At 49.0% G+C, this 11,779-nt stretch overlaps 1 protein-coding gene across 1 annotated transcript; it reads left to right on the forward strand.

Moving 5' to 3' along the window:
* Nucleotides 1-6,780: 6,780 nt before the first annotated feature.
* Nucleotides 6,781-7,756, forward strand: LOC104250851 (olfactory receptor 5J3). Its single transcript, XM_009807691.2, has one exon. The coding sequence runs from the start codon at nucleotides 6,821-6,823 to the stop codon at nucleotides 7,754-7,756; it is 936 nt and encodes a 311-aa protein (XP_009805993.2). The 5' UTR covers nucleotides 6,781-6,820.
* Nucleotides 7,757-11,779: the final 4,023 nt, after the last annotated feature.

The following is an 11,779-nucleotide window of genomic DNA, read 5'->3' on the forward strand; positions in this document are numbered from 1 at the left end:
GGCTGGCAAGGACCAACCTGGTCCAACCCCTCCTGCTCAAGCAGGGCCACCTGCAGCCCAGGACCACAGCCAGGCGGCTTTTGGCAGCGGGTCCTGTGCAGGCCCACGCCTCTTCCTTCCCCTCCATCGCTCTGGGGAAGTGGAGCGGCAAGAGGGCGAAGGGCCCGTGGGTGCCCACCGCATCTGCAACCATGCGGAGGCATGGAAGTGGCTCTGGGAGGGACCAGGGCGGGAAGATGAGAGGGAAGGAGAGGGGCCGGACCGATCGCTCCTAGAGTCCCATTAAATCCCGGTTCTAACCCCGCCGCAGGAGTCGCTGCCTGTCTGTGAAGCGCCGGCCAACTCGGAGCGGGATGTGCCTGCAGGCTGGAGGGGGGGGGCCAGGGAAGGGGTCTCTCTGTGTCCAGTGTCCCAATCCCTTCTCTGCGGCGGCCTCCTGCTTCTCGAGGAGTTGCAGCCTCAGGCGTGCTGAGCCCTGCTGTGGCCATCTTGGTGCCGCCTCGGGGACCTGCTTGGACTCCTTGCAAAGTGCCCTTCCTTGGACCTTTCTGAGCCGTCTGCCCCGAGACAGGGTCAATGACTGATTTCTAAGAAGGGCCGGTTTCCCTGCAGGGCTTCTGAACGAAGCCTTGGGAGACGGCTCTCTTCAGCGGTCGTCCCCGCAGAGACCGCTGTTTGGTGACACAAGCGTGAGCCAGGCTGCGTGGTCTGGGTGTCATTCTCACCTGGTCGGCAAGCTCATCTCTGGGCAAACCACTGTGGCGCTGCCCCTGAGAGGCGGCTCCAGGCGCGCAGGAAGCCCTCCGTTGCCTAAAGGTGCCTGGGAAGCTCTGCTAGCCTGGGCAGGGGCTGCGACTCAGGCGTTCCCGCGGGCTGGGACCTCAAGGACGCTGCTGTGCTGGGGCTGCAGGGAGCCGCTCTCTTCCGCAGGGAAGGCTTGGACCACAGGTCGAGTTGAGCCAAAGGAGCTGCCCTGCCGGGTGTCAAACCTGACTGGCTGCAGCAGGGGCTGCAGCCTTTGGGGGGAGGCTGAGGCTGAGGCTGAGGCTGAGGCTGAGCCCCTGCCACGGCCAGGGCGGGGCTGAGGAGGAGCTCCAGGAGGAGCAGCCGTCTTGCCCAGGCTTAGCCTCATTGCCTCGTCCTCCTGCCGGCACAGCCCAGCTTCCCGAGTGACCCTGAGCCCACCTTCCCCTTCCCGTCCCCAAGGCGCCCTCCCCGCTGGCAGGGTGTAAGCCCGTCACACAACTCTCTGAGGAACAAGTCCACATTTATTTAGAAGAACCGAGAGCTTTGCAAGAGCAGGAGCTACGGGCGGCCCGGCCCTGCTACTCCACAGCATGGCAGCTGTGCTCAGAGGAGGAGCTCTCCAGAGACAGGGACAACTTCTTTCGGCGCTGGCAAATCTTCTCCAGCGCCAAGCGGAGGGTGTTGCCAGTCAGCGCCGCTGCAGTGTCCTGGGCATCCTGGGCTGGGCGCAGGTGGCACGAGCTCAGCTGCCTGGTGCCAGGGGCACGGCGGTGGTCGTGCAAGGATGGGCTGTAGTGGCTGGGGGTCCCCTCTGGGCTGGAGGGTGTTGAGGTGGGAGGTGGCACGGCCGTCTGGGGTGGCATTCCCTGGGGGAGGCCAACAGGAGTCCATCTGCCCTGCAAGTCCGGGCTCCTGCAAGTGTCCTGGGAACGTGCCCCCCAGCCCGGGGAGCTCTCGGAGCTGCCAGGGCACTGCCTCCTCCAGGACCACCACCTCTGCCCTTTGTGGCCTGCCTCATTCCAACGGGGCTTGGATGCTGCGGACACTTGCGTGCTGCTGGTGCCCTCCGTGACGGTGGTGTCCTCCGTGACGGTGGTCCCCGCTGGGGGGTCCCTAGCAGAGAACCTCTGGACAAGGCCTGGGGAGACCACGGCGGACGCTTGCCCTGCCGAGGCCTTCGCCAGCCCCCGGGGTGTCCTCAGCACTGCACCCGTGGTGGCTGTGCCCATCTCATCGCCAGAGCTGCAGGACGTGCGAGTTGGGGTGCTGGCCTCCAAGGATGCTGGGAATACAGCTTCAGCCTCACTAGAGGTTGGACCTGGGGACACGCAGCGGCAACAGCCTTTCCTCTCTTGGCCTGTTGGATCATGCACGATATATTTCCCTCTAACAATTGCAAACCCATAAAAGTAAGAATATAATAGCAAATAGCATGGGTTCATGAAAGGCACGTCCTGCTTGACCAACCTGACCTCGTTCTACGACCAGGTGACATGCCTAGTGGATGAGGGAAAGACTGTTGACGTTGTCTACCTGGACTTTAGTAAAGCCTTCGATCCTGTCTCCCACAGCATTCTCCTGGAGAAGCTGACAGCTCGTGGCTTAGACAGGCGCACTCTTCGCTGTGTTAAAAACTGGCTGGATGGCTGAGCCCAGAGAGTCGTGGTGAATGGAGTTAAATCCAGCTGACGGCCGGTCACAAGCGGAGTCCCCCAGGGCTCAGTTTTGGGCCGGTCTTGTTTAATATCTTTATTGATGACCTGGATGATGGGATTGAGTGCTCCCTCAGCAAGTTTGCAGACGACACCAAGTTGGGCGGGAGTGTTGATCTGCTCAAGGGTAGAAGGGCTCTGCAGAGGGATCTGGACAGGCTGGATCGATGGGCCAAGGGCAATTGTATGAGGTTCAACAAGGCCAAGTGCTGGGTCCTGCACTTGGGTCACAACAACCCCATGCTATGCTACAGGCTTGGGAACGAGTGGCTGGAAAGCTGCCCGGCGGAAAAGGACCTGGGGGTGTTGGTCGACAGCCGGCTGAAGATGAGCCAGCAGTGTGCCCAGGTGGCCAAGGAGGCCAACGGCATCCTGACCTGTATCAGAAATAGTGTGGCCAGCGGTAGTAAGGAGGTGATCGTGCCCCTGTACTCGGCGCTGGTGAGGCCACACCTCAAATCCCGTGTTCAGTTTTGGGCCCCTCACTCCAAGAAGGACATTGAGGTGCTGGAGCGTGTCCAGAGAAGGGCGACGGAGCTGGTGAGGGGTCTGGAGCACAAGTCTGATGAGGAGCGGCTGAGGGAACTGGGGTTGTTCAGTCTGGAGAAGAGGAGGCTGAGGGGAGACCTCATCGCTCTCTACAACTGCCTGAAAGGGGGTTGTGGGGAGGTGGGTGTTGGTCTCTTCTCCCAAGTGACGAGTGACAGGACAAGAGGGAATGGCCTCAAGTTGCACCAGGGGAGGTTCAGGCTGGATATTAGGAAAAATGTCTTTACAGAGAGAGTGGTGGAGCACTGGAAGAGGCTGCCCAGGGAGGTGGTGGAGTCACCATCCCTGGAGGGGTTCAAGGAATGTGTGGACGTGGCACTGCGGGACATGGTTTAGTGGGCATGGTGGGGTTAGTTGATGGTTGGACTTGATGATCTTACAGGTCTTTTCCAACTTTAGTGATTCTGTGATGCTGTGAAATTGATTTTTATATTTTGATTTATTTTTTCTTTAAAATACACACATCCACTTTAACCAAAAATACAGTATGAACAGAAGTACATTTAACCTAACTGGCCACTGCAAAGATACCCACTCATTTCCCTAAATTGACCCATTAACAGTCACTATAGTTTATTCTCCAGAAACACAGGAAGAAAAAGTTCTTCCCATTCAAATCCTTCTACAAAATCGTATCATTTTGTGCTTACTCTTTTCTTGCAAAGTTAAGTGTGTAAGTAGAATTGCTTATCCTCTGCACATATTACTTCTGATGTTTTGACAAATTCCCAAAACATAAACTTCAGAGAGAAATCCCTGCAGGATGCCCTTAGGGAAATCTCACTCTCTTTTCCAGGTGCCCTAAGGAAGCTATGATGATTTATCCCATGAGCATGAGATCAATGGGACATCTTTCTGGTTTCATAAAGACCGATGGAGCCTGTTTTTTGACTTCAGCATAATAATAGCGGAGCGTGGGTCTGCAAATAACATGGGAGACCTTTGAAATGAGAGAGGGTGGATGAATTTCTGATACAAAGTCATGCTGTATGGTAAGGTGTTGACTGTCCTCATGAGCCTCTGTTAACAATTAAACAATTTTGTGCATGGACAGAATCTTCCATCAACACCTGCTTGATGATCCTACCTGCCTGTAGTTTCACTGGGATGGAGGAGAACTATGAAAAACTGCAGAAGCTCTGATGTAAGGTAGGAAAATTAAGGATCTTAGCGATAAAGAATGTAGCATAGGTGCAAAAGAAGAGGAGGAAAACAACAATGCACATTGAATAACACTTTTACACATGAATTCACAAGGAATTTGAGTATCATAGTAGGTAATAAACACAACAAACAAGGATTCTTAGTTTAGCACTGTGTTTAAATCACATGGCTAAAATCAGCGTTTCCTAAGTTTGTCATTTTGTCTTGTCCATGGCCCATCTTCAAAATGAAAGGTGGCAAAATTGCTCACCATTATTATTCAGTTTTGAAAGTTTGTCTGAGTCACTGGTATCCAGATAAATGGCATAAGAGTCTGAAGTTTCAAGTCTGGCTGAAGACTGTAGAGGACTTTAATGGATACTAACAGGATGAGGAACTGAGGGAAGTTTTAAATCATAATTGTTGGAAATACCTATTCAGGTGTCACTATCTGGCACTGATCACCATTCCCAAAATAACGGAGATCTGAAAAAGAGAATATGTACTGACAAAAGGCAGTCTGCAGACATACTCCTCAAGTGCATTTCACTGCATCACCCCCAGGAGCTGCAGGAGAAGAGACATGAATGAATGAGTGAATAGACATGACTACTGTAACCTGTGAGAAGGAGTTTTAGTGACCGGTGAGATTGAATACCCCAAACCTAATATGCCACCCTTGCCTCACCCAAAGGCAAAATCATCCCTGGGTTCATCACACCTAGTTTTGATCAGAGGATGTATGGAGAAATAGGGCTTCATAGGTACCTGTAGGTAGCAGGACATGGCCATCGCTCCCGTAGATGGTGCGGGCAATATTTTACACCAACATAAGACTGCAAAAGAGTGTAACTTTCTCTCATTGGCATGGCTGCTCCATGCTGTCATCTCATTCCCCCCAGTTAAGTTGTTCTTACTTACTGTGGACCTCCACTTGAGAGTTGCATAATATACGAGGCCACTTGCTCTCACTATGTATTCTTCATCAGTATTTTTGTTTCAGTGGTCATATGCACTTGGTTATACCCTAGATCATTTATTCCTTTGCCATATGTGCAGACCTTTCTCCTCTTAGGAATCTTAACATAAATTTAGACACCCAAACTTTGTAACTGTAGTCCTATGCAGTCTGTCTACCCTCTCATTAAATGCAAGACCTAAGCAACTACAAGTAATAATTCACCTCAAATATCTGAGAGCTTTTCCAGATGGATAGAACTGCCCTGTGGAAGTTTCTGACTCCAGTCTTAGCAAGCGTATTTTCTGATAATGATATCGAGATCTTCTCAATAAAGACATTAGTGGGAGTGAAAGACAAGGATTGTATCACGCACCGAGTTGGAGGAGCATGTTGGCACTCTGTTACATATTGGAAAATCCTTTCTAAAGCCTATGAAAATGAGAGCTTAAGGTATGTCTTAGTGTACTGAAAGGGGGTTTGGAAGGTATAAAATTGTAGGTATCTTTGGGGCTGTTTGAGGAAGGTTGAACGATGAAAACTTCTTCAAAGAGAAGTAATATGTCATTCTGTAAAAATGCTGAGATTATTCTCACTTGATTGATCCCAGAAGTTTCTGATTAGATATGTTTAATAAAATCTATATTAAGATTATAACTACAAGATAATAACTACAAGATAATAACTACAATTGGCTCTGGATTTTTAAATGAATTATATGTATTTTAGATGTCTGCTTGAGGAGTTTTACATCAGCTGCGCAAAAGTAATGGAAGGAAAATTTACCTTAAGATTTACCCATTTGGGCAGTCTTTGGTCAAAATGTTAAAAGTGGAAGTGTCAACCTTCAGAAGTTATGTTGCATGCATGATGATCTGCAGGGAGACACCTGGGATTGACATCTTCTCCCTTTCAACATCTACAGTGCAAGTGTCAATGTCTGAATGGGTCATCTACCCCCTGAGGGTACCCATAGTCAAGGTACCCTCAGAGGGTGAGTTGTCTTATCCCAAGCTTAATAGTTCATAATAGGTCAGAAGAGCCAATTTTGTATGTTGCCTAGGAGGCCAGATAGTCAGCTCATTTATAGCTGTGTATAGCGTGGTCATCCAAAGCAAGATGGATCTTACTTCTAACGACCAAGGAATCAATGCCAGAAGGAAGGACCACACCTAGCCTGTGGATAGATAAAAAGATACCAGTTCCTAGACTAAAGAGCACAGCCAGTGTCCCCCAGGATGTTAAATTCCAAGTTACACTTCCAGTTTGTGATGGGACCTTGTATTAACTGTAGCCTTAACATGTTTGAAATGAGCTAGATGTTTGAAATACCGGAAAAATCATCAGTGTGAACAAGGTTACGTGATTGCAACTGTGGACAGGATCTTTATGAAACACTTCATGTGCCCCAAAAAATCCTTGTGCAGATATGGGACTTGAAACTATAAGGGAATCATAGGTCAAAGGAGAGGTTGTGACAAACTGCTTTCTGTTAAGGACTTAAGTAAAAAACACTTCTAAGAACTGCTGATGTTTCTCCCAGAGATGGCACTGTCATTGCAAGAAAAAAGTCAGCAGTTCTTACATTTTTTTCTTTTCCATTTAAATTTGGTGACGGTGTCAACTTTTTACATTGATATTTATGAAGTGGAAATTGCATCAGGAATTTTTTCACCCTCTTCTCTCCACGTCTCTCTGCAGCGATGTAAAAATGTCTGATGACAACTGCACTGAGGTGACCCAGTTCACCTTCTCGGGACTCACAGAAGACCCACAACTGAAGCCCATCCTCTTCACGCTCTTCCTGGGCACCTATGTGCTGACGTTAGCGGGAAACCTCGGCCTGATTGCCCTGATCAGGGTCAGCCCCCAGCTTCACACCCCCATGTACTTTTTCCTCGGTAACTTGTCCATCTTAGATGTTTTCTACACCTCCACCATCAGCCCCAAAATGCTGCTGGACCTTCCAACAAAAACCAAAGCCATTTCTTTTGCTGGATGTCTCACGCAGTTTTATTTCTATGCTAGTTTTGCCACAGCTGAGCTTTACCTGCTGGCTGCCATGGCCTACGACCGGTATATGGCCATCTCCAAGCCCCTGCTCTATGAGGTTGTCATGTCTCCTGGCGTCTGCGTGAGCCTGGTCGCTGTGTCCTACCTTGTGGGGTTGCTGAATGCTATCGTGCACACAAGCGCCTTGCTCTGGCTGTCCTTCTGCGGCCCCCCAGTCATCAACAACTTCTGCTGCGACGGGCCACCGCTGTTTGTTGTCGCCTCGACTGACACGCGCCTCAATGAGGGTTTAATGTTTGTGCTCGTGGGTTTCAACATGATGGCCACCAACCTGCTCATCCTCACCTCCTACGCCTGCATCGTGGTGGCCGTGGGCAGGATGGGCTCTGCGGCAGGCAGGCGCAAAGCCTGCTCCACCTGCGCCTCCCACCTGGCAGCCGTCATCATTTTCGATGTGTCTGCTACTTTTAATTACATGCAACCCAGTTCATCAAACTCACCGGAGAGCAAGAAAATCGCATCCATCTTTTACACCATTATAGTCCCCATGCTGAACCCCATGATTTACAGCCTCAGAAACAAGGAGGTGAAGCATGCCCTAACCGATTTTATCAGAAGGAAAATGTACTTCTGAAAAACAATCTCATGTTATATTATTTTCCTTTTTTTCTCTCTCTAAGGAGAATGTTTCTTGCAGGTCTCTGCTGCCTTCAAAACCACTTGGCACCTCATATGTTAAGGTTGAAAAATTAATTAATCTGCTCTCAAACTGTGCCCACTAACATAGCTACATCAGGCTTGCCTCAAGTACAAACTTTTTGGCCAGTTACTCTACCTCACATGCAATAATCATGATGCCACTGTGCAAAAAAAGGTAAGTCTAAGGGCTGGAGACAGTGACGATCTGGATCTTCACACAGAATCACAGGATGGCAGCAATTTGACAGGACCTCTGGAGATGACCTAGTCCAACCACCTGCTGAAAGCCAGGTCAACCAGAGACGCTGCCAAGGAATGTGTCCACTTTGAATATCTTTAAGGATGGAGACCCCACAACCTTTCTGGGTTTTCAGTGCTTGATCACCTTTACAGGAATAAAGCTTTTTCTTATGTTTAAATGGAGTTCCCTGTATTTCAGTTTGTCTTCTCACTGGGCACCACTGAGAAGAGTCTGGTTCTGTTCTCTTTATTCCCCCTGCAACACAGATTTACACACAAGGATAAGATTTCCCTGAGCCTTCTCTTCTCCAGGCTGAACTATCTGAGCTCTCTCCCAGTATGAGAAGTTCTAGTCCCTTAATCCACTGGTCCTGTTCCAGCATGTCTGTGTCTCTCTTGCACTGAGAAGCTGAGACCTGGACACAGCACCCCAGGTGGGTCTCACCGACTTGACCTGCTGGCGATGCTTTTCCTAACGTAGCCTAGAAGGCTTTTGACCTTCTTTGCTGCAAGGGCCAGCTCATGGTCATCCTGGTGTCCCACTGGACACCCAAGTCCTTCTCTGCCAAGCTGCTTTCCAGCTGGTCAGCCTCCAGCTTTTACTGGTGCCTGGGGTTATTCCTCCCCAGTTGCAGGACTTTGTTGAACTCCATGAGGAACCTCTTGACCCATTTCTTCAGCCTTTCTACTTAGAACCATCACTCTTTTTTGGTTAATCAGAACCATTTGTTTTTATTTTCCATTTTTGTTAAGCAGTCTGACTGCAAACCATATTTCCAGAATGCTTGGTGCATATGCTGAGTGAGCATGAATTTTAATGTGCGGTACTAAATGAAGAATACTTTAAAAGCCATGATAAAACATAAACGTTTTATTAATTGTGAACAAACTTATGTTATCTATCTGAATATTTCTAGGCTGAATCATAAAATGTTGCACTAACTTATTTGTTGACAACAACTAGCCTCCAGGATAGTAACTGTACAACTTCATACCCTTGAACTGAATATACTTTTCTGTATTTATAAAGAACACATTAAATGATCTGTTCAAATTAATTTTCTGAGTCTTTCCTTAAAGTAAGTTTTCTTCTCTAGATTATATTAAGAGCCAGAGGCACTTTTTCCATTTGCTTAGTTCAGCACAGAATATGAAACAGCGACTAAGTACAAAACCTGGGGCTCTGAGCTGAAGTTAATGTTTTTTATTTCCCCCTGTGCATTGCTTTATGTATGGATATGCCGAATTTCATCAGTTATCCTATTGCTCAGCCTCTCCTCATGCGTGACTCCCCTCAGAGCACCTCAAGGTGCAGACCCTGTCATTGTGCTTGGTGTTTCTTGACTCTCCCCGTGCTCACATGGGCTAGCTACAGGTCGCACCGAGGAGCTCACGCCGTGCATCACCCCACTGGTGATTCAGGCAAGCACTCGATTCCAAGGGGTTCTCTAAGAGAAATAAGGTGCTAATGTCCCCTTCCCCAGTCTGAAGTGAGAGGTTATGAACTCCCCCAGGCCTGCCAAGACGTTGGCCTGCGTGAACAGTGAATTCACTAGGACTGATAGCATTTTTCACAACATCTAGCATTTCTAATATATTAATGTTATTCAATACCCTATCAAAATGAATTGTTTTTAAGCAGCAGCACGTCTCAGGGAGATGCAAGGCTGCAGCGCAGCAGCAGACAGGACTACGTTTTGACTTGTGCAGGGGAAGGAGATGGAGGGTAAGTGTTGGGATGAGCCTTGGATGGCTGAAGATCAAGCCATGCTCTTACTGATAGAGCTGGCTGTGGAGGAGACCACCTCACGGACTTCAGCCCCTCGGGCAGCAGAAAGCAACTGAGAACCACCATCACAGTTAGCATCTGTGAACTGGGGTAGTTCACGTGGGTCAGGACCATGATGGCAACAATAGGTCGTAGTGGCCCTGATCGGCCTCGCCTGGTGTTTTCTTGCCCTGCCACATGCACGCTCACCCCCTCCCATGGACTAGGACCCCCCATTTTAGGGGGCCTTCAGGCCTTCCCTATGCCGCGTTGTAGGTGTGCCTGGCTGCATCTGTCTCCTGGATGGACCTTGGACCTGTGCTGTAGATAGTTTTATTCCTAGATGGGCAAATGTATGTACATTGTATTTTGTCTCCAGCCACATCTCTTTTTGCTTCTGGCCTGACTCCCTGGATGAACCTGAATCTGGTTCATCATCTGCCATGGCTGTGGCTGCTGATGGACCCCTTGTGATGTCCCAAGCACTTGTTGCAAGGTGCTGAGTGACTTCTGCCAGCCAAAAGTTGTTGGCCAGGGACAGCTGCTCTCTCAGCTGCTGCTGGTGTGATGCACAGATCTGTTATCCTTCAAACTCCAATGGTAACTTCTGTACTAACCAAGTGGAGGACTGGAAAGGTGTATGCCAACCCATAAACTATCCAACCACCAACTTCAGGGTGTGGAGTAGATATGACAAACTAAACTGCTTTAGAAGTGCTCATTGCCTTTAACAAAAAGGAAAGTTTCCTTCTCCTTAGTGTCTGTGAAGTTGTCCCCCAGGGGCTTGTTAGGAAGAATGAGGTAGGTTTACTATGAGCTTTCTAAGAAGGTTTCAAGATCATTAGAGGCTTCTTCACAATGCCCAGAAGAGCTTGTTAAGCTGATGACTCCTGGGTGGCTGGCCCCCAGGGGGAGTTCCTTGTTTTGGGAAGGGGAGAAGAGTAATTTGTGATAGAAATAGATTTAACGACTTAGTTGATGTTGGAGTTCAGGCCTGCGAGAGGCTTCCAGTGGGTCATGCTATGACTATTGCCTCCACCCACTGCTAGAGAAGGCTTCTTATTTAGTATGGTTAAGGGTTAAGAAATCTCCTGTTCTCCCTACATGTGCAGTTCATATGCATGTGTTTGCCTTCACTAATCAGATACTTTATTTTCGCCTTATCTTCCCTATCTTTCACTCATGGGAATAATATTTTTAAAAAAGTGAAGAGTCCTTTAGGTGTGGTGGGAGCCTGGGCTGGTCTAGCAAAATGCTGGTGTCTGGCTTGGGCTACACTTCCCCTTTTCTGGCTTGCTCTGCACTGAATATCTTTGCATTTATCTTTGTATTTACCTGCTAAAGGCTTCGTCTATCTAAGGGCTCACTTACCCTATCCCAAGAGACTCTGCAGGAGACGCAGACTTCTCCAGTACATAGTCCACCAGGTCCAAACTCAATTCTAGGCTTGCTCAGCTGACGTAATTCAAGGCTAACTAATATTCTCCTGGCAGGTGGCTGGAGGGTCTTGGTCTAGGATGGTGCTGAGCAGCAGGAGTATCTACCAGCATAGCACGCCTCTGCTGGGGCTGTGAAGAATGAGGTGGTCACCAAAGTGGCAATACGTCCTACCCCAGCAAGGACCTGTGCCAGATGTCAGACCCAAACCTTTCCCCTGGCCACTCTCAAAGGCGGCATATAGCAATAGGGACAGACATCTGGCATGTGACCTTCCCCCCCAGGGGACAGCAATCTGCCCAAAAACCCAAGCAAGGAGTTTGTCCTCATATGTTTTATAGCTTACATGGCATAAGAGTAAGGGAGTAGTTGGAGATACAACACTAAACAAACTTTCTCCTTTCCCTGCCCTTGCTAGGAAGGCAAGAGCCACAGCTGGGGCCATGTGTCCTGCTCTGAGCCGCAGAAGAGCCCAGACCTGTCTCTGGGGTGGGTTTCTGGGCTCAGACCCAT

This window comes from Gavia stellata, chromosome 17 (genome assembly GCF_030936135.1).
Source record: "Gavia stellata isolate bGavSte3 chromosome 17, bGavSte3.hap2, whole genome shotgun sequence".
NCBI lineage: Eukaryota > Metazoa > Chordata > Aves > Gaviiformes > Gaviidae > Gavia > Gavia stellata.